Source organism: Drosophila willistoni, assembly GCF_018902025.1.
Source record: "Drosophila willistoni isolate 14030-0811.24 chromosome 2R unlocalized genomic scaffold, UCI_dwil_1.1 Seg167, whole genome shotgun sequence".
NCBI classification, from domain to species: Eukaryota; Metazoa; Arthropoda; class Insecta; order Diptera; family Drosophilidae; genus Drosophila; species Drosophila willistoni.
Window position 1 is genome coordinate 19,752,532 of NW_025814050.1, and position 23,648 is coordinate 19,776,179.

Genomic DNA, 23,648 nt, shown 5'->3' on the forward strand with positions numbered 1-23,648 from the left:
ATCTGAGCTATGACACTTGACAAAACGCCAGTTCCCCCTCCTCCCCCTTTCCTCTTCTTACCACCCACCCAGTTGCCAACCAACCAACACCCAGTCGAATCGTCTCAATTGCTAAACTAATTTAAAATATAAAAAAAAAGAACAAAAAAATTTATTCCACACGCGTGTCGAGAAATTGAAATTGAAACCCAGAAAAAAAAAGAAGAAAAGGAGCGAGGCCTGGGAAAATGAGAAAACTAATATAAGAAAGAGAGAGAGCGGGAGAGAGAGGTAAGGATAACTATAGAGTGAAAATTAAATGAAAAATTTGTAACAAAATTGATTTCTTATTGTCAGACATAGACAAGAAACAGACATGACAACAGACTCAGTCTGTCTGCCACAGTCTCCTCTGCAATGTCCTTCAACTGTGTTTCCTTTCGTCCTCGTCCTCGTCCTCGTCCTCGTCCACGTCCTTGTGGTTCTGTCTCTGTCTGATTGCCAAGGACTGAAGACCGAAAATCCCTTAATGATGGTTTCGCTTGTTATAGCAAATGTTTAAAAATTGAATTATCTCCCATTACCGGCAACAGCAGCTAACGAGGCAGACTTGCAACGATGAGTGGGAAAGAGAGAGATTTACCCATTCTGCTACTCTACTCCATCGCTCTCTCTCTCTCTATCTCTCTCGTAGTCTCTCCTCGTCTCTGGTCGAGCACCCTTGCGTACTTTTTGAATCAATTTGCCAACAAGGATTTGTTAATCCTGTCTTCCTGACAAGTGCGGTTAGTTGAGTTGTTGTTCCATCATCATGACGTTTGATGTTTTTTTCTGTCTCTCTCTCCCATTCTGTCTCTTCATCTCCTCCCTCTTTGTATAATATGGTAAGAGGGCGGAAAGTAGCATCAACAGCAGCTGAAGCTTTCAGCATGAAATTCTTATTGGAACCAGATACAGATACAGTTAGATAGATGTTAGATAGATAGATAGATGGATGGCTACAGAGAAGGCAAGTGAAAGGGAGGCCAAATGAGTGAATGGTTGAGTGAATGAGATGGAAAGAGTGCGCTTTGGGATTTGCACTCGAAACCTAATTGTGCTAATTGCCCGCTGCTGACGAACTGAACTCATCTGAACTGCATGGAACAGAGCAAAACGGACCAAAACAGACCAGACCAGGTCAGGCTTAGGACCTGTCCACATTAGCTAGGTGGGCGGGGGGACGGGGAGCAGATTGCTAACTGAGTAGAGTATTAGGAACATTTTTGGGAACGTTCTTGAGGCCATTTGCCATTTGCATTTTGCAGCAATTATTGGCTAGCAAAAATAGAATTCGATTAGCAAAAGAGACCAGAACATAGAAACCAAAATTGAAGAGTTAGGCTCAAAAAGTACACTGAAAGAAATTCCATTATCTTGAGAAATTAAAGGATATTCCTTATTTCACTTGATAATGAGATTCAACGCATTGCATTATAAATAGTTTTAGTAGATTTTGATTTTAAAAAAAATACTGCATCTCTTTTTAGGTAGTAGAAGTACATAATTTTAATATTTCATAGGATATTGAATCGATTTCGAAATATCTACGTATTTAATTTCTCGATTCCTGTAAATTAATGGAATATATTTTAGAAAATAAAACTACTAGTAACCAACCTAATAAATATAGGCATAATTTTTAGTTATTTTCAAAACCATATTCATACATTAGGGCAAAATCCGAGTCTACGATGAATTTTAAGATATTTTTAAAAGCTAGAAGCATATAAATCAAATTGATTTGAATATGTTTTTTCTTGAATATTCAACTCACATGTTGAATATGTGTAATCGATCTAAAAAAAGGTTAAATTGTTTATTGTTACACCTAAGTAAAATATTATACAAATATACTTTGAGCCGGCCAAATTGCAAGGTTTGATTTAAATTTCAAGTAGGTCGCGTAATCTTACCAGATATTATACAAATATTGGAATTGGAATCGAGGATACTAAAGCGAGTTTGGGTGACATTTAAAGTGAAACTAACAATTGGGTTAACTCGAAATTATCTAACTAAAAAGCATTAAGAAAAGATAACTACTAGAGATGGAGATTAAAAATCTATTGAATCCAAATGTGTAACTGCTATAATGAGATTTCAAACTGATTTGACTTATTTAAATGTCAACCAAGAACAGAAACATTAACTTGATAGCATTAACCCGCTGCGTTATATATCCTGGTAGAGCGATTTGCTCTATTATGAGAGAAGTTAGTAATGGAAAGACTTCCTACTGTATGTTATACCCAAAACTTGTATTTCTTTCTACTTTGCTCAATCATTTTACTTACATTTTATATAAATGAATGATAATATTAAAGAGTACAGGTGGTTTCTTCTCCAGACAAATGTATGAATCGTTTTTTAATGGTTAATTCTCATACTGCCTTCCATTTTTTTGTAGCAGTGTACTTTTCTCGTTTTGGTCTCTGATTGCTTCACTTTGGCAGCATTTTTGTAGAGCGAATTTCTCATATATTTTTAGCTTTACGTTTACGTGAAGCTTGTGAAACATTTTCTAATTATTTTCATAATTAAATATTAATAAATGTGCCCCAACTTTCCCCTGGCAGCCTTATAGCGACACTTTATATTACTTTATATTTTATCTCTCACTCTCTCTCTTTCTCTCGTGCCATCTCTTTGAGAAAAACAACATTAGTGCGCATTATATGGATTCTCCAGGGAGTTAAAGCAGGTTGAAGGATGGCCAAAGGGTAGGATAACTAAAGATATTATAGAAGGGGGCAAGGGAAGCGAATGTAGCGAGGGTTTGACCTGACCTTCAGCCCTGTTTGGCGCAAATGAATGGCAAGTAACAACATTTCAGCTAATCGGATTAGAGCAGCAGCAGCAGCCGCCCAGCAACAACAACAACAAGAACAACAAAAGTTGACACAACCTACACGAAAAACCGAAAGAGATAGACAGCCAAAAAATAAGAGTGAGAAAGAGAGATAGACGTAGAAAGAAAGAGAGTGAGCGAGAGAGATAGCGACTTTTGGTCTGAAGCAGCAGAGAAATTCAAATTAAATTTTGCAATTTGCTAGGCTAATTATTTATTTAAAATCAAATTGAAAATTAATTTTACAGCAAAAGAAGCAGATGAGAAAAACGAAAAGGAAGAAAGAATGAAAAGGAGGCAAAAAACAACAGCACAAAAAGGTTGGCAAAAACTTTCAACTTTGCTTGCCCTCTCGCTTGCTCTCTCATGTCTGCTCTGTCTCTCTCCATCTCTCTTTCTGTTTGGGGTCAAGTTTGGCCTGTCAACGCCTTTGCCTTCTGCCTGCTGCCCCTTTCATTTTGCCCCTCTCCCCACCCACCATCTCTCCATCACAACTTCTGGTTATAAAATATTTTATGGCATACAAAATGGCGTTCTGCCTGCTAGAAAATTCAATTAGCCAACAATTTTTGGGGCAACAGCTGCTGTTGGCTTTCAGCAAAGGAATTTGTTATTGAGAGTAGAGTGGAGTAGAAATGGGTGTGGCATATGGGCGAGTTGAAAGTCGAAGAGAGATTAAAATGGGTTAGACTTACTTGGGTCGACTTAAAAATGTATTGAAACTACACTTTTTTGTATGTGAAAACTTTTTTAGTTCTCCAAAATTCTACATACTTATATAAAAGTTCTGGTAACTGGCTATGGTAAACGATTCTCTCGACCCTTACTTTGTAAAGTTTTTTACTTATTTAGAGTTATGACTAATAATATAATTATGACTTGGTTTTGTTAGTCAAGCTATATAATTTTAGTTTTACGGAAACTACTGTAATGTATTAGCTTCTAAATTGTTTATTAAACAAAATATTCTTCCTAAATATTGAAGGCTTGAAAATTTTTGATTAAAAACCTTTGTCATATAAGTGACGTCTGGGCTGACAGTTTTCGAATCTTTGTGAGGGAAAATGACCGCAATTTCCAAGATTTCTCCTATAAAACGGGCTATTTTTCAAAATCCTAGCTAAAATAAATATATATTACAGCATGAAGTCCTTTAGAACTCTTTTTGTTTATGGTAGGGCTGAACTAACGTAGGTGACTAACGTATTCCTATAATATTTTGTTTCGGTTATTAGAGAGTCGTATGTATGTGCATATCCTTTTATTTGTTATGAAATTAAGTAAACTCAATGCACTAAAAGAGTAGTTTCATTTTCTATTAAAAAAATAATATGAATTTTCCTTTCAAATCTAAACATTTATTTCGGTTGTTCAAGAAAAAAATATTAGTTAAGCTCTCTGCACTGTATATAGTAAAGTCATGAATTGCCTCCTCTATTTATGGAATATTGAATATTTTGGCATGAATTAAAGGATTAATTGAATTAAACGGCAAAATTTCAGTACTTCGTTTCGGTTGTTCAAGGTTTAAGAAGCAAAACTGATTTTGCTGTTGATAAAGGTTTTTAAAAAAAAATTTGGGGAGTTGGAAAATAAGAACACTCAATCATTTCGCTTATTCAAGGATATACCTTTAGTTCTTCAACACAAAAATAAATATAAATTCATGCAACATTAAAATTACTTAGCTTATTTCACCAAGATTTATGTTAAGAAAATCACAAATTGTGATGTTAAAATTAACCTTAAGCATGTTGATTATTAAATCTAAATTCTAAGCCTTTGATAAAACATTTTAACACTCGTTTGATTTTGTTTTTTTGTACAAGTAAAACCACAATGAAATTTGATTTACTCTTTCTTCTACTCTATCAGAAGTCAGTTTCGCCTCTGCAGCAATTCTTGGCCCGATGTCTGTTTCCTCCCTTCCCTTCATCTCCTGGTTATAATAAACTTTTCCTCTGACAGACTCTCTCTGAACATATATAATTGAATCAGAAAGAATGAAAAAAAAACCGCTTCGCTTCAACTCAATCGATAATCGGGCGAACGATGATGGGGAAATGATGGGGAAGTGTTGGGTACAAGGAGTGGCCAAAAGGCAAAGTCAAGCAAACGTGAACGTGTCAGAGTAAGTGAGTGAGTGAGAGATTCGAATTCGAATTGGAATTGAAATTGGTTGGAGTTGGCTGACTTTTTTTTGTTTTGTAATATTCCAGATATCTTTCTTTTATTTTTGTGATTTTTTTTTTTTTTTTGGATTTCATTTTATGCAATTATCGCGGGCAAAGCGTTAATGCTTTGGCATGCAAATTTTTTTTCTGTAACGCTGCTGTGGAATGTGAAGTGTTTTACCCTACTCCCTGAGTGTGTGTGTGTGCGTGTGTGTGAGTTTTCGTCAGATTTCGTCAGGGCCATTTATCAAAATCAAAGTGCCACCTGCCGACGAAATAGTTTATTGATTTTTATTTTGCCATTTTTTTTTTCTTTTTTGCCACTATAAAAGGCACCGCCATAGCCAAAAGTGTCGCATAAATTGCTCTGCGCATTTAAGTTGCCGGCTCAAAGCGGCATCTAATGGGATTAGCCACGATGAAGACGACGGCAAAGTTGTAAGAGGGGAGTGAGAGCCGCCATCGCCCCCTCTTACAGGCATTTATAATGCATGACCAATGTAAGCACTCGTAAGTAGTATAGCTATGCACGTTTTCACTCCTCTCTCCCTCTCTCTCTCTCCCTCGTACTCTCCCTTTCATCTTTAATCCAAATCAAGGTGCAAATTCTATTTACTATTTGACTTATTCAATATGACAGAATTTTTCGTTAGACTGTAACTTAAATCACTTGTCCAGATGAGAGATGAGAGCGGGGAAAGAAACATAAGCAGGTGTCTCTAATTTGATTTGTACACACAAATTGACGGCGAAAATATTCGGGCATAACTTCACTCAAACTGACTGAGTAGAAAAGGGAAGGGACTTAAGGCAAACCGCATTCAAAATGGAAAAGTATTTCAATATTCGAGTGCCTCAAATTATGGAATTTAGAAATTTAATTGGCATCTTTAGAAAGATAAACAATTACTTAAGTTTATTCATTACTTTAGGTATGTTTGAGTCAATATAGAAAAAATTTATGAATAAACATAGCCATTCGATAAAAAAATCCGAATATATGCACAATGTTAAATATAAATGAATGAATGTATAAAAATAATAAATTAATTAGCGTGTAAATGAATATATTTTAATGAATTCCTAGTATTTTACACATTCCTAGTATATACGAATAATTGTTGAAATAAGTTGATGATCAATGAATATATGCCTGAATCAATGAATGTATTTAGGAATCCATATAGTGAATGAACTTGCGGCTGAGCGTACATTCATTTTATGAATAACTGATGAATGAATATAAAAACAAATCCACATATGAATGAAATCTATAATATTTAAACAATATTTATTAATAAGTAAAGGCGATAACGTATTTGTCAAAAAAGTGCTGCCATGGTCACAAAAGCAAAGTTATCTTGGGTAGTAACTGACTAGGGAATTACAATTAAAACCCATAGTGTAATTACTCTATTGGTGGCATTTTGGATCATAAATATGATACGCAATAATCGAATATTTTGCTTATGCCTACGATGTCATTGTATCGAAAAATACCTTTCCAATAATTGAATTGTTTGTCGATCATGAAATACAATACTTTTAGACTTATGCTTCATAATTAAGATTTTATTTAATCTTTAGATTAGATTTAGCTATAAAGAACATAAATTAACAAACATCTAAACCATCAAAAACAAATGGAAGCCTATAAAGTCCAAGATACGTTTTAACTGACAACGTTAAATTTGGCTTAAAGATCCATCATAAGACTCTAATTCAGAAAGAGCTCAAATTGTCGGTATTGTTTTTTTTTATACGGACTTTCCTAGATGCAGATGTCCGAGCCACTAAAAATAGGTATCAATTATGCACTACATGTCTGTCCCAGCTGCTGTCTACGAATTCCGTATGAGACAAATAAAAATGAATAGTTTTGGTACTTCTTAATGTCTTTCCTAATCGATGTTGCTTTCAAATGACATTTTCGTCATAGAGAAATCTAAAGATATACAAATTTGGATCAAATTTGCGAAAATCGTTTCATCAATTGATTCTAAGAGATAATCGTATTTACGTTTAATCATGATTAATAAACGCTTAGCTTCGATTACTTTCGATAAATATCAATAATGGATTAATAAGTATGAATTAAACTGAACAACTAAACTGATAAGTATAAATCAATAAATCATATCAATATGTGGGAATCTTTTTTGTTGTACAGTTTCATGAAGAAAGAAATTTACTTAGCATCGATCCATCCGTTTGAATAGGGACGCATGGGAAACAGTTGTGGGTGGGGGAACACCCCTTTAGTTGGACAATATTGTCCACATTCTAGAAATTCATCATTTGGGATAGCGTAGGAGGGATTCATATTTGTGGCTGTACACAAAGTAAAGTAGAAAACCAGTAGAAACTAAATTAATCCTTTTAAAAATGAACATAAATCATAAAAATGTCCTCTAAAAATTTAAACCAAGTCAAGAAAAGCATCAACCAGCAACACTTGCATTCAAATGTAACCTTTGGTATTAAAGTCTCGAATACTTCGGACAAGTGTACAAGGAAAAAACAACTAACGAAACTTGCAACCAACAGTCAGTCAGTCAGTCACCACTTCTACCATAATTCCCATTTCACCCCCTCCCACTCTCCCTTCATCCGCAGGCAGCAAAAACTTTTCGACAAACAAGCAAAAAGAAAAAAAGGCAAAGTAATAATAATACGAAAACTCTCGACATGTGCGCCCATGAAATCTGATATGAGCAGCTCACGGAGAGGGAAACAGAAACATAGATTCCATCCCCCTTCCCACTGATCTGGTCTGTTGTTAACCCTCGTGCCGTTAATAGAATAATTCGTTAATGTAACTAGAAGATACAAGGCGATTATCATTGGCTTTTTATCTAAAATTTTCAATTTTGAATTGCACTTTTGGCAGTGAGAACGATCTGATAGGATCCAAAATACATCTGTTCCAGAATATATACTTATATATGTATGTACTTACATGGATGCGTGGCAGCAAATGGATAGTCCAATGTTGGCAACCTTGGTGGATGCGGTCCACAGGGATGCAGGGCGGGCGGACATTGATAACAAAACATTCCTCTGCCCGCAGCTGCAGGACCGAGCTAAAACAGAAGAGAGAGAGAGAGAGCGAGAAAGACAGATAGAGTGAGATATGTGGAGATTCATTTTTAAATTGCATGTAATTTTTATTAATTTACTTGCCAATCACGTAAAAAAAAAACTAAATAAAAAAAAAACTGAACTGAAACTTGTAATTTAAATACACAATTCAATTGAAGAACAAAAATGCGGGCTGTGCCTCCGACTATGCGACGCCAGAGAATATAAAATGCACCTCAAAATGTCAACCAGAGACACAGAGAAAGACAGAGAGAGAGAGAGGGAGAGAGAAAGAATTCAAAACTCAATTCGATTCAATTAAAGACAATTACCAGGGCCTTATGACAAATAATCATCTCATGTATGTAGCTATATAGAATCGATTTGTGTACCGATTCGATACGAATCGATTCTCTTTGCATCTTTTGTCTTATTGCAGTCACTCAAACAAAACTCAATCGAAACTTGTCTTTGTCATCGTCATCATCATCATTATCATCATCATCATCGTTGTCGTCTGCATACAATTAAATTGTCCTCAAACGAATCAATTGATTTAAATTAATTGCATTTGCCGCAAAAGAGAAGAATTGTAACTGTTTCTTGTTGTTGTTGTACAGCAGACAGTTGATGAACTGACATCTTTTGCCATAGTTGCGTTTTGGCGCTAGGCCATCTTCCTTAGATATTAATTAGCCGAGGAATGCATAACCATCGCAATGCATCGCATCGCATCACATCATATCACAGGGTCACATCACAAATAGGGAAAAGAAAGAAATTCTACTCACTGGGTGGTAGGGAAAGTTCTTCAAAGACAATGCAAGAAAGGCATCTCTCAAACTATAGATCATCAGATAAAAGAGTTAAAAGTAAATGTAAGAGATCTTTGTGGGAACAATATTCTCTTCGATTAAGCAATTTTCTTCAACAAGATGAAATAAAGGGGGTAACGAAGAATTATAATGATCAGGAGTTAATGCAAAAGATTGTTGCAATTGAACTAATATTCCATTTATTACATTTTACTTAGTTACATTGGTTAGAGTTACCATACAGAAATGATAGTGTCATATCAAAAAGAAAGTTCAAGTTGAATATACCACGATCTGGACACGCCGGTCTGGACACTCCTCGAATTGTAAATATTAATTTGGAATTTGGAATAATTTTTCAACTATTTTAATCTGTTTGTACCCCTTTTTACCTGAATCTTCGGTAAATTATAATAAATTCTTAATCTAACCAAATTCCGCATAGAAACTTACTGAATTTTGTAAGTAATACTTTGATCGGACGCCAATCGAAAATATTTTCTATATATGTCCATGTCGATAACACATATAAATACAAAACACTGAATTTTATTATCTGGTTAGGATTGTATCAGAATATCATAATTCAAAAATAAGGTGAAAGTAGTAGGATTTTTTGTTCAGCTACATGGTCAGATTATTATGGAATCTCGTGAGAATTAAGATGTGCTTATCTTTAATTAGATTCGCTTAATCCAAAGGTAGTAGAGGAAATAGGAAGTGTTTTATCTGTCACATATATGTGGACTCTAAACATTTTCAAAGATAACCTCTTGCAAATTGAAACCGAAGACAATGTTCAAAGGAGTTTGGAGACTCCTCGATGTCAGTACCGTCGCCAGATTGAGGCAAAAGTCCCTTGAGATCGAAATATCTACCTCTCAATGGCTGTTTTGCCTACATATCGAGATTATAACATTATGTTCAATTCATAGGCACTGAAATATATCTATTAATATTCACTTGTTCAGATGTATTAGATTTTTGGAATAGATTTTTTGATTTAGTCTATTTTCATTTTCAAATTTCCGATTCCTGGGGGCATTAAAATTTCAAAAATCAATTTCAGAAATAGCATTCTGATTTGATTTAAAAGTAACACCCAGGGGTCAGTCAGCACACACACATACAAACACATACCGCAAAGCTCTTTCATCCTGTCCCTCTAACTCTTGTGGATATGACCTCCATGGGTATGGGATACATCTGACTATCCGACTAGTGCCTATTTAATATGGCCCGAAAATAATTCAGCATAAATTATTCAATGGAAATTAATTCACTAACAACACCAGTAACCAGTTAGTCAGGCATTCATCCTAACTACCGGGCCATCGAGCAGCCTTCTGCTCCTCTCCACCCCTCTCCTATTACTGCTCTCTATACTCTCGGTTGATGGCACTAAAACTTTGGCTCATAGTTCGGTTGTACGGAACACTGGAGTTTGCCGGAGTGCCGCATGTGCAACATTAGACACGAAATGGCAATTTTCCATTTGGCAAATGAGTTTTGCGGCCGACGGACTCCAAATATAACAATTATGCAAAATTACAAATTCTCACAATTCTAATGGAATGTGCCCCGCCTGACCCACCACCAGCAACCCATTCCCCTGACCAGGTGATGATGCTATGTTGCCTCCTGATGTTGTCCTCCACTAAATGGAAATTTATTGGCGCCGCTCGTCGAGGGACAACATTCGAGGCCCAGCTGGGTCCACCGCGTTGTCATGCCCCCCGCCCCCGCTTACCCCTCCCCCTTAGTGTTAAATTATTTTGCGTGTGTAAATTTGGCGGAAATAGTCTGTAACATGATATGCTAACACTTGTGGTTCACACACAGGGTGGCTTGGGTTGGAATTGGACCTGGCTTTGGGTTTTGGGACACACGACCGAACCGAGTCATAAATAAAATTTTCATACAACATTTCGTTTCTCTTCTATATTTTTGTAATTTCTGTGTTTTTTTTTTTGTTTTTTAATAAATTTACTCAAATAAATTAAAATGTTGTACAGGGGCGGCAACAACAATATTTTCTGAATATTAATTGCAATTGAAATGTAACTCTGGCATCCTGATGACGATCTATAACACACAGGAAATGGATATGGAATGAGAATCATTATTAATACATATATGAATATGTTTTTTTTTGGGGGAAATGACAACCTGTGAAATGAAAATCACATAGAAGTAAGGTAGATTTCAGAGCAGGAATTTTCACATAAGACTTTTTCATAAAAGGGAAATTTTTAGTTAATGCAGTTTGGTATTTTGTTAATCAACTTTAGATACAAATAAATAGGAGAAATCCAAGAAGTAAACGAAAAAATTAAAGATACGATTCTGACCACGTAGTTTATCTAGCAAATGTTAAACTTCTTATGAAAATGAATCCATGAAATATATAATCTCTAAGAAGTGATTACAAGAATCTTAAAAAAAAGGAACTATATGATGTTGCTTACCCAAATTTGTATTTAAATCAAAAGAAATCTTTCTATGTTTAACACTGTTGTAAAAAACACTTTTCTTATATGTTTGTAATAATCAATCAGTGACTATATCTTAATCTTTAACTCTGTCACAGATATATAATTGATATATTTATAAGATATGCACTTTTTAATGATTTATCTTTTATTCATTACTTGGTAGAGCGTAAAAAAGGATTATAATGTCATTGCCATCTGAGATTTCTTGGCAACCTCTGCTGATTAAATAGGCGTCTTACAAAATCTCACAGTATTTTGTAACCTTAACAACCGTATCTAAGAATATAGCTAATTCAATTATATTTATAAAAAACGTGTAAGTGTAAGAAATTACACGTTTTATGAAAATATTTAGACTATGTATTTTATTTAGTCATGGTAAATATAATGGACTGTTACACAGATCACAGATTATCTAGAATTTAATTATAAATTCGATATGCCCTTTTTTGAGAGAGATTCTATATCGTCCTCCGTAACTCTTTACTCAAAGATCATTAAGTGTCCATGAACGCTCTTTAGATTCTCCCATTCTCTAGCATACACCATTTCGGGGAAGCTTCAAATACAATTTGTCTGACGCTTTTGTCTCTCTAACTAATCCTGGAGCTCTGATTGAATTTCCACCGTTTTTCGGACAGAAACTACCGAAACTGCAACTCGGTTGGCTTGACTCACTCACTGCACATGAACAGAACAACAAAGGCTTACCACACAGATTTTCCATCTGCCGCACAATCCTCCTTCACCTCCTTCACCACCTTCTCATCGTGTTGCTCCCTTGATTACTTCGCCGTTCGAAATCGTTTCGCTGTTTAGTGCGCACTTAATTGAATTTCGCGTGTGCCGGCATTTTGCCATCAGTTTTGGTTGCCATGCACCGTCCAGTTTGGTTTGTTTGCCATCAAATGTACGTATGTGTGTGTGAGTGTTTGAGTGTGTGTGTGTTGCATTGTCTAGGCCACACACACACAAAGATACCAGCACACACACTTGGACACTTCTGGCAAGTGCATTTCGTGCAATTGGATAATTGCATTTGGCTTGGCGTTGGCCTCTCTCTCTCTCTCTCTCTCTCCTTCTCTCCTAATAGAGAAAGCGACAGATGCAACACCAAAAACAGGGCAACAACAACAACAACTACAGGAGTTGACAGAATATTGGAATCTTGTCAACGCAAACGCGTTGCACGAACATGGAAATTTAATCTGCGGGAGGAAAGGTGTGAACAATTAGCCAAGCGCCGCCTAAAAGTAGGCAATTTAGATTTCATCTTTAAAGGTGTGGGAGAACTTTGGTTAATTTTGAAGGTTATTTAGCAATACAATGACAAATAAGTAAGTAATGCACTTCATTGTATTTAAAATCAATGTAAGAGAATGATAGTTCAATATCTCAGCAAATAGTAGTCAATATTCAAACTTTGGGAAGGTTAAGAGGGGAAAGTTCTGTAAAATGTTTCATCGGAATAAGAATTTCAAACTTCAACATAAAGATATTACTATAATAATACATATAAGTATGAATCAGTCTTAAGGTTGGTATAACTCGGACCTAACTAATCAAGTCAGTGAGAGAGTATAGCTTTTATTTTGATCTGAAGGAACTATATAAAACACTGCCTAATTACTTAAATAACAGACGTTTTTAGATAGAATTGCATTAAAAACTAAGGCTTATAATTCATGATTGTTTCATAAACGCATAATCTTATAATTATGATCTTAAAGCCTTTCAAGACGATTGACTCTCAATACAACTATGCAATATAAGTTTATAAACCGTATAACAATGACTTTAAGTCTCTCAAAACAAGTAGTATGGAACTCGTCTGTATAACAGTAAAAATAAAATATCAATTTTATGTTATAAATCGGTATAAAGGTCTTAAGAATAGGTCCATTAACTGCAGTTCCGAGAGTTCAAGTCTATTAAAATGTGTGTATAACACTTTGCTCGTATAACAGTCAACCGATCTGGAAACAACAGTTCTTGCATTTTACTTAATTATAACAGTTACAGATTTGTTAAAAAGTTGTATAACAGTTATGTATAGCAGCTTGTATAACACTTTGTATAACAGTGCGTAGAACAACTGCTTTGTATAACAGGAATAAAAATAATGTCTACATTAAGCATCTGCAGAGAAATTTTCTGTCATTTCCATCTTTCCTTTATGCTTTCTTTCAGCATTTGCCTCTTTCTCTTTCGCACTCCTATCCCATAACCCCTATCTCACACCCCCCTGCTCCCTGTTCGCCCCAACATCATCCTTCATTCTGCTGGGTGTTGCTCTGGCTGATTGACTTGTGTTTTCATTTTTAATTTGGTTAATTCAAATTAATCAAGCGACAGTTGATAATTTGTTTGCCTTTTTTTCTCCATTATTTTCATTTTCGCTTTATTTTTTTTTTTTTGCTGTTGCTGTCTGCAAAATGCATTTTGTTTGGAAAAGTGCATTGGCATTGGCATCGCTCCTCATACATATTCATATACATCTACATACATACATATGTATGTACATATGTATATGTGCTATATGAGAATCAGCATAGTCCAGACACAGACAAACAGACAGGCAGATTGAGAGAAAGAGAGATGCATTCGCATTTCCCACTTTGTTGTTTGTTCAATTAATGCAATTGCTCGCTTCGTTGTTGTTTTTGTTTTTGTTGTTGTTGTTTGACATTATTAATTTATATTTATATGAGTTTTTATATAGCAGCAGCTGTTGCATAATGTGAAGTCGCCTGTTGCAAATTGTATTACATTTTGATGCGTTTTAATTAATTTTGAGTTAATTTTCCACATTTTTTTTTCCCCCTTCCTATTTCACTTAATGCAGTGAGAAAGATTCCAAGGAATTAGATTTATAATAAATTTTATTATATCTGCTCATTTTTGAAATTTGTTTATTGTTAAACACTCACACTTACCAAGAAAATTCAATTTTTGAGTTATTATTATACCTAATTCATAAAAATTTCATTTTTTAGATAAGTTTGATTTTTTAGGAATAATTTTTTAAATTTGCTCATTCCTATACAATCAAACTTATCCAAAAAATTAAATTTTTGAAATATTATTATACCTAATTCATAAAAATCATATATTTTATCAATTTCTATATATTTTTTTTCGTCAAGAAACTTGAATTTTGTATCATTAAGATAATATCTAAATCCTCCATTCAGAAATTAAGAGGACTAACGATTCAGTTATCATATGTCAGAGATAAGATTACAAAATGTAAACTGCATTGTTTAGACTAATTAGCGAAAATACAATTCTTAAATTAAGAAATTGTCTGAGATAGAAATGAGAATTAGAATCACTCACACATTGTGAGAATATTTTGGAATGAAAAAAGATAAGCAATTAAAGCTTTAGAATCTCATTGAATACTTCTATTGTCAAATTATTTATATTTGATTATTTTATATAATAATTAAAAATGACTTTCAAAAATTTTTCAATTAAAGATTTGCTAAATAAGGGATTCACTTGGTTTTGTTCTTTGAATGAGAAGCAAAAATTCAAATGGCCTTTGTTTGTCTCAAAATATTCTTTCATTCGTCTTCTTTTAACATATATTCTCATTTTAGTTGATACCACCCACACTTAACCTACATTTTGCATTGTAGTTCTCTAACCATCCTGTAATTGCCAAGGTCAAATGGTATAACGTCATTAGAAGATCCCCTCACAGACCTAATAGACTTATCGGTCTGGCTGAATCTCGCCAACTCGCCAAAATCGCGACTAAACGAGACACTCAACTGGCATAATTCGCCAGTTTCAGCTTCCAGACTAGCCAGACCGAGCAGACACTGCCATTCGTCCATTCGGTTCATTTCCCATATGGCCATGCCTATCTCTATGTCTATTCCTATGTACATATGTATCTATCCACGTGCGCTCCCTGCCTATTCAGATGCCGCTTCTCTTCTATGCCTGCCCCCCATCCCGCTGGCATTAGAGCCACTTAAACGCATTTGCAAAATTGTCTGCCCGCCCACCCACACACACACACACACACACATACTCGGAAAAAAACAACATTTTGCTTTATTTTTTTGATTTTTTTTCTTCTACTCTTTGTTTTTGTGGCAAAAACTAAACCCGCTATAATTTTCAACTGAGGTGATGTGATACTACTGCAAGTGGAGAGACAATTTGGTTGTGTATGGCGATGGGTGGGTAGGGGGGGGGTAGGGAAAGTGCATATGGATACTCAGTTGATGAGGTTATCACTGTAGCAAAGTGCATCCGTTTTTAGAATAATCAAACTATGTAAACTGACGCAGGTTTTATGCCAGAATTGCAACTGCAACTGATTTCTAGACGAGTGAGTAGGTGGCACATGGACAGTGAAGACTTGTTAAAATGGAAATCAATTTGTTTTGGTATATATGCGAGAAGTATCTGAGACAGGCAATCAATTTGTTTTGGTATATATCCGAGAAGTATCTGAGATAGGATTGAATTTCATAAAAGTTTTAGACTTTGACTTTGTAGCCAAAGAATCGGATCATATAAGAGGAAAGTTTCTTTATAGATTGTTGCTACTTTCTTAGCTGATAAATAGAGTCTTTTTCTTATATAAAAGTTTAGTTTACCATTTTAAGAATTATATAAAAGTTTAGTTTACCATTTTGAGAGGTAAAATATGGATTTTGAGGGAAGACTCTCTTCTTAATATATTGAAAATTCTTTGACGACTTGAATTCTATGATAATTTTAGTCTACAGTCTATTCAAAACTAAGCTAGATAAGTTAAGAGCTTTAAAAACAAAATAGAAAGCACCCAAAAATGTTGATTTGATATTCATAAACTAAATTTTTTAAAATTTGGAAACATTTTCTTGTCAAAATGATACTAAGCGCCATAATTTAATATTTATTAGTATTTATTTGTTTAATTTATTAGACTTATCCTTACAATTTATCTGTAAAATAGACCTTTTGACCTTTACCTTTTCTTATCTGTAAGTTAGACAAAATTTCACATTTAGCCAATTTTCACTGTACATTCAAGGTATCACAGTGTTGATTGCAGTTTTGTGGTTTTTGGTTCGTTCTCTTTTGCTTTGGTTTTTTTTTTGTGTTTTGTCTCGCGGCGCATTAAGCGAATTTGCGAGGTTCGAATTTGATTGTGTCAATTGGCTCGCGCCTAGACTCAACTCAACTCAAACTGATACCAGCCATCCTCAGTCCCCCCTGACACCCTTCTCGACCACCTCTCTGCAGTCTGTCTCCTGTTGTAGGAGGCAAACCGAAATCTACCTACATTGCAAAAAATCAGCTGTAAATTGAATTATGCACCCGCTGATTCGTTCTCTTTTTGTGCTTATTCAACTCGATCCGTGTCCAAGTGTCGCGCTAGCGTCAACCCTTCAGTTCTATATCTACATACACACACACACATACATGTATATAGTTAAATGTGTGTCTTGGTGGGTGGGGGTAAGACCGCCCGCATTGTGGAAAGGGGCAACTGATCTCTCCCTGCAGTTTTTTTTTTTTTGTTTTTTTGAGCTGTTGCATGATTTTTCGTTTCGTTTTTATTATAATAAATATTTTGATTGAATTTTCTGTTTAATTAAAACAAATTGTTTTATGCATAGATGAGGGAGAACAACAAAAACAACAAACAGAAGAAGAAGGGGCTGGAATGGGGGTAAGATATTGCCGGAGGGGGAATGAGGTTTTGTTCTTTCTTTGGCCTTAATGTGAAGCCGATTAAATAATTTACAGAAAACATGACAAATTTTCGAGAAGGGTGAAAATAATTTGGACATGAAATTAATTGATTCGATTTTATGAATATTATTTCATGTAAATATTTAACTTTATTCAATACTACAATATCTAATTTCTTGGGTGTTTCGAATCGAGAAAAGTGTGTGAATAAAGACATTAAAAATTATGTTATAGGGCAAATGATATATAGTATCTTAACACAGAATATGGCACAATGATATGTTATTAAATTAAGAACTTAGGGATCAAACTTTGGGATCATTCAAACCTTTTCAGTGTTGGGACTGATAATTTTTGTTATTTCTTTAAAAAAGGCTAATACCATTTTGGTTTTACATTCATATGACTAGTTTTTCTTAGAAACTATTTCTGTATATTGAAATAGGGTAATTATTTTACCTCCTTTGAATTCGAAACTCTTTTAATCATGAAAAAAGTGCCTTAAAAGGCGATTAAAATACTTATTCTTCAGTTTGGCAAATCTTTTAGGCTTAAGTTAACCTTAAACTTTCATCGAATTTATATAGGTCAAAGCTTAGAAAAGGTTCAAAAACTCTTTGAAGGATTAGTTTTAAAACTAAGGCATTTCGTCTTTCCAATAGTGGCACTATAAGACGAATCTCAAACTTGGAATAGTCTTTGAAATATAGACATTTAAATTTTCTAAATTTTAGTTATGCAATCAAATCAAATAGTTTTTTGAATGATGCATTAAGATAGGTACATATATACAATTTTCAAAATTTCAGTAATACAGTCATCAAAATTGTTTATCTAAAAGAAATCTATATACAAGTTTTTAGTTTAGCTTCAGATGTTAAGATTGTAAATAAACGATGACCAATTATAGAATGCGTTTTCATTCATGTATTCAAATCGGTCTCTTAAAACTTATAAAGATCCTTATTTAGTTCAGAAAAGTATTCGAGTACTTTAAAGATTCTATTTGACTTCATATTACATCTTTCCATTTCTTCCCAAGTTTATTTTGTTCGGTTAAATACAATTTTATAAGCGGATAAGGATAATAATAGGTAAACGGATTTCAATCTTTGCCAGTCTCAATTGGATAGAAAATATCAAACGAAGATAATCGAATTGTATAATAAATAACTATAAAACGGTAAATAATAACTTAGTAAGAGATTTAATGCAAAACTTAAGTTAGACAAGTTCCACAATCATTTTTTGGAAATATTTGCAGATGATTTCGCATATTGTCCAAGACTCTTCAAATCGAATCGTATGTATTCATTATCTAATATCTTTGCCATCGATTTCAATTCATTCATCCTCATCTAAGCAATTTCTCAATTTCCATCAATTAGGCCAACTTGATTCGCTTTTCGAAAATAAATATCAATATTCAACAGTCAATTCAATCAAGCAATCAATAAACATGGCAACTAACCTAACCTATACCCCCCTCCGCCCCTTACTACCTACCTCCCCCCACCCAACACCACACAGTAGCCGTGTGTATATGAAAAACGATAATTCTATTTGCTAAATTTAAATACGCCAAATTGTATTTCAGCTTTTAGCTCCTCCTCCTTCGTCTCCTGCTGCTGTATCGCCTCTCCTCCCTCCACCCACCATGCACTGTGAAGCCCCCTAATTGAGTTGAATGGCGAAACTCCAATTCGACTCCAATTGGACGTGGCTCCAATAGAGGTGGTTGGGGGTCACATCCAGTGAAGCGTCCAATGTTCAACGTTTGCATGGCTGCCAATTAATTTGCGGTTGATCAATTTAATTTGAAACTTCGTTGCTGTTTTTTTTCCATCTCTCTTTCCACCGCCCTCTTCTTCTTTTACTTTTCTCTCTCCTTTCTGTTGGTTTTGGTTTTCGCTTTGGCAAATTATTGGCCATTGATTTTTGTCCTTGTCTGACTGGGAGCAGCGATGGAAGGAAGCGGGAAGGGGGGGTGGAGGGTAACCGCATTCATTCAGCACTCTTTTTTAATTATCCATCAATTATTCAAACTGCATTTGCAGAATGATCAACTTTTGGTCTGTTCTCAATTAAGCAAGGACAACTCCTTGAATCCTTGGAATCCTTTCAGTTTTTTTTCGTTTCCTCTTCCATCCGCCACATTGCCCCCCTTCTTGCTGTTGCTCCATGCTAACTAAAGTGTCTCTGGGTTGAGGAAATAATTCTTTGTGCGATTTCTCACAGGAAAGGCATCAGAACAAACACTTGAGAAACTTTTTTCGTACTCACTTCTTCAACACACACTTGAGGTTTGTGTTTCGTGATTTTTATCACACATTGTGCGCACTCCCCTCCCCCCACACACTCACACACAGACGTACAACTTCACTCGCCCCCCTTTTGAGTTCATTAAGAAATTTTTAATTCAAATTAAAATGCTGCTAAATAAATTATAAACTCTTTCCTCGCTTTTTTTTATTTGATGTGTTTGAGGTTTTTGCATTTGAGTTTTTTTGATATGGCAAAAAGATTTGCTGATATGTCTGATGAACTGAAATAAAGGAATTAGATTCCATAGAAAAAAGAGGTAAGAAAGTGCTTTATCCTCTTTCACCTGTTAGATAAATGTGATAATAGAATGTCCGTTAGAATCTTATGTGGATTTTTTCAACTTATTGAGAATAAAAGTTTATGTCTGAGAGTCTGAGTTTTTTGATTATAAAGATGAGAAAAGATATATAAATAGCCTTAATTCTTTGTTTACTTATCCCTAACAATCAAATTATTGAAATGATTACATTTCTTTCTAGTTACTATTAAAATCTATCCTCTCCCTAAGTTAAGATGAATTTAAAAGTTCAAATATCTCATTTTCCTTAAATTGGCTTACGGACATAATATAAGACATCATTACATTATAATATTTTTCTCATCCCTTTAATACGTGAATATAATATGTCTTTTATAGTTTTTGCATAAAGTTTTTAAGTACAGTAAAAAAAAACTTCTATCTTTATCTGGACTCTATCTGATATCTTGGCAATTTCTCAATTTTCATCAATTTCCTTGATCCACAACTTGATCCTTGATGTACAAACACTGAATAAAAGTCAATGAAAGATAAATCCTAAGATACCTAACAGCAGTGTCCATATTTAACCATAGATTAACTGTATTTCAAAATCGAAACAACACAAAAATAACTATTAAATATACATATATGAATATAAAGCCCCTAACATCATAGTCATCTTGATTTCTATATTATAGGTTGGATTTTTCCGCAGAAACCTATAAGAAACTGTTTGAATGTCAAAGTGTTAGTATAAACTTTTAGCTTAAGGCCTAGTAGCTATAGCAAGTAAGAAGATTGGCTCTAATTTACAATCACTGGCCAATCACATTATAAATAAATAAATAATAAATAGTCTAAACTTAATGCCAGTATCTAAAATTATTTTTGCCGGTAATAACTGTGTAATTGGTAAGGTTGATAAAAATGTCATTCAATTTTGAACTTGCAAAATAGTCTTTGAAACAAAACATAAGCCAAATATGCCGTGTTTATAAGACTTCATCTAGAGATTATTTCTATATTCCATCTCATTATTAGTTATCAAACAAAATGACAAGATTACTAACTTATTTCTGAGGTCCTGATTTCAATTAGAGATATCCTCGCCATATTATAAAGGATGTTGTCCATGTGTAGAAGTAATAGAACCATTTCATATTAAATAACTTTCCATATCTATGTTTCATGTTAGAGGTAAAGTTAGTTTTAGTTTTGATAACCTCATAACTATTTGTTATAACAAATAGCTTTAAGGAAACTGTACTATTAATTACATTATGACAAATAAAAGTTTCTAATAAAATTTTGAACATTATAATTCTAATTTTGCATTCGTTAAGTTTAATTAACAAATGATTCTAGTATTTCAACTGTTTTAAAAGCGGCTTCAATGCAAAATTAACATTAATTTGATGTGTGATAATCTGAATTAAATTTAATAATGAAGTACAAATAGTTGTTTAAGTTGCATCTACACCTTTCTGGTTAAGCAAATCGAGGAACCTTTCGTTAAAAATGTATATATAACAATATTTTCTTAGATAGTTTGCGATTGAGCTGCCTCTGAGTTGGCTGATATGTCCCTTGCCCTATAAGTTTCCCTTTCTACCCCAATATTCAATTATTTCTAGTTAATTTTCATCGTTTTTCTTATCCTTAAACTCACCTTATTGCCGTCCGTGAAAATTTTGGCAGTAATTCTACGAACGTGTCAAAAGAAAACTATCCTTTTGTTTGTTTTCTGGTTGGTTTGGTTTCGTTTTTCCTTTTGGTTTGCTTTTGGTTTTTCAAAAACTTTTACACACACGTGGTTAACTGATATGAGTGTTGGTTGAGTACCTAACAAGGCGTTTCAATGTGGAAAACTTTTGCAAGTGTTTTTTTTGAAAAGTTTTCAAAAGTTTTCAGTTTTTGAAAGTTACTCTTGTTGGTGTAAGACAGGTGCCTCGAACAAAACTTGACGTCACAGTCAATCAAGGGCTTAATTGAGCACTAAAAAGGGTGAACTCGAAAGGATTCAATCAAAAGTTTTCTATGCACTCACTTTACCGACGCTTCGAGGGATATCACTTTCAAATATATTTTACGTATTTCAACGAAATCTTTCCAAATGACATGAATGGATAATAAGACTGAGCTTTGGGATTTGGGTTTATTTTTTGTTGGTTATCTTTTTTTTCTTGATTGAGGGACTTGTGAACCGAACGCGTTTAACGTCAGATGGCGAATGATCTAACACTCGCTGGTCGCAAAAGCGACGTCGATGCTGCTGCCGGCGTACAAATTAGATCTGCGTTGGCAGCGACGGCAACGGAGACTGCGACTGCGGCCGAGAATCACCGTTTGAATGCAATGGCAAAGATGGCCGCAACGGGGGATGGGCATGAGTGTGTGTGTGTGCGAGAGAATGAGTGTGAGTAGAGCCCCTAAGCGCCGCCTTTGCCAGAGATTTCCCTTTATTTTTCTGCAAGGAATTTAAGCGCCTGCGCAGAGTTGGCCAAACAAAAGTAAAGTTTCTATTGCCATCTCAGTCAACACACAACTCTCTCGCTCGCACACATGCACGCTTGGTTTGTTGCTGCTCTTGTAAGACAATTTTCTCAATTTTCTTCGCGCATTTTCATTGTGAAAAATTGAATTTTCCTAGCATGTAAGAGGCGTCGTCGGTGTCGGCATTGGGATGAGGGGAAGAACTTTTGGCCTTCTAAATTTCTACCTCCACTTTATTTTATTACTATGAGGGAGAGAGAGCAACTGAATGAGCGAAAGAGAGAGAGAGTGTGAGCGAGAGAGAATGCCTGTGTGAGTGGCAGGAGTGAGCAAGCCAGAGTGAGAGAGGGTGAGAGCCTTAAATTGGATTTTCATCGTTAAGTGGTAGCAAGAGTGAGAGAGGAGAGTAACAAGCAGGGAGACGAGGGAGTAAATGGCCTGGTAGATGCTGAGCAATGACTTAGGGGAGGGGGACGGAGGGGTGGCAGAAGTTTGCCAGAGCTTTCGCCCATTGTTATTGCATTCCATCTCGCTCGCTCGCTCGCCCACTTAGGTGGTCCTTTTGGTTAGCTGCGATTACTCACCGTTGGAATTTATTTCGCATATCATTTTTGACAACTCAATTTATTTTTATTAATTTTCAGCTCAGCTCTTGGCTCAGATGACGAGAGCAAGCGAGAGAGAGAGAGAGAGAGTAAGAGAGAAACAGAGCATGAGCAAGTTAGTTAGAATGAGAGAGGGAGACAAAGTCTTTGTGTGTGTTTGCGTGTGTGTGTGTGGGTGGGCGAAACAAATTTTAAGTGAATTTCAGCTAATTTATTATCATTGTTATCCTCTCGTTTACTCCCTCTCTCTCTCTCTCTTTCTATTCTTTTGTGCTCTATCTCTTTCGCTCACTGGCTTCTTCTCACGTTTGGGTCGTTGGCCACAATTACGAAATGAATTTGCTCCTTGAGCTCCATTTCCGTTTCGTTTCGTTCTTTTGCTCGCTCGCCTGTTTGTTCGTTCGTTTCGTTTCGTTCCTTCCCCCTCCCCCACCCCCACCCCGTTGCAAGCCCGCCAGGACTCTTGGGGGTAGCAGCAGTCCTGTCATTCTACCAAATTGGCGCCCTGATTTATGACTTTTGCGTCTATTGTAAGTTGGTTCGGCTCTTGGCCATTAGTTTGTGTTTTAGTTCTATTAGTATTTCATTTCATTTTCTCTTTATTCTCATCTATCTCTATCTAACCACCTCCCTACCTCCCTCCCTCCTGCTCCCTACACCTTCTTGTCTCTCTATTGTTTTATTTCATATTGTATTTGGTTTGACTTTGGTTTTCGTTTCCGAAAAATTCTTTTCTCCATTTTGTTGATTTTAGTGGAATTACTTGCTTAATAATAAATGTGGTTGGAGGTTTCAGCATTTTCCTTTTCGAGGCGCCAAGGCAATTTTCCAAGCAGCAGGTGAAAAG

General features: G+C 35.0%; 1 protein-coding gene across 3 annotated transcripts in view; it reads right to left on the minus strand.

Annotated features, from left to right (window-relative positions):
* Window positions 1-21,565, minus strand: part of LOC26530077 (paired mesoderm homeobox protein 2B) — a 53,119-nt gene extending 31,554 nt beyond the window's left edge. For 2 of the 3 annotated variants that reach the window (XM_047010544.1, XM_047010546.1), the window contains exons 1-2: window positions 11,408-11,628; window positions 8,003-8,126 (exon numbers count right to left, since the gene is read on the minus strand). In XM_047010544.1, the coding sequence (XP_046866500.1) occupies window positions 8,003-8,099 (97 nt within the window). In that variant the 5' untranslated portion in view covers window positions 8,100-8,126; window positions 11,408-11,628. Of the gene's footprint in view, window positions 1-8,002; window positions 8,127-11,407; window positions 11,629-21,372 lie in introns of those variants that run through there. The other variant, XM_023175925.2, reaches the window with a different exon arrangement.
* Between the last annotated feature and the right edge of the window lie 2,083 nt (window positions 21,566-23,648).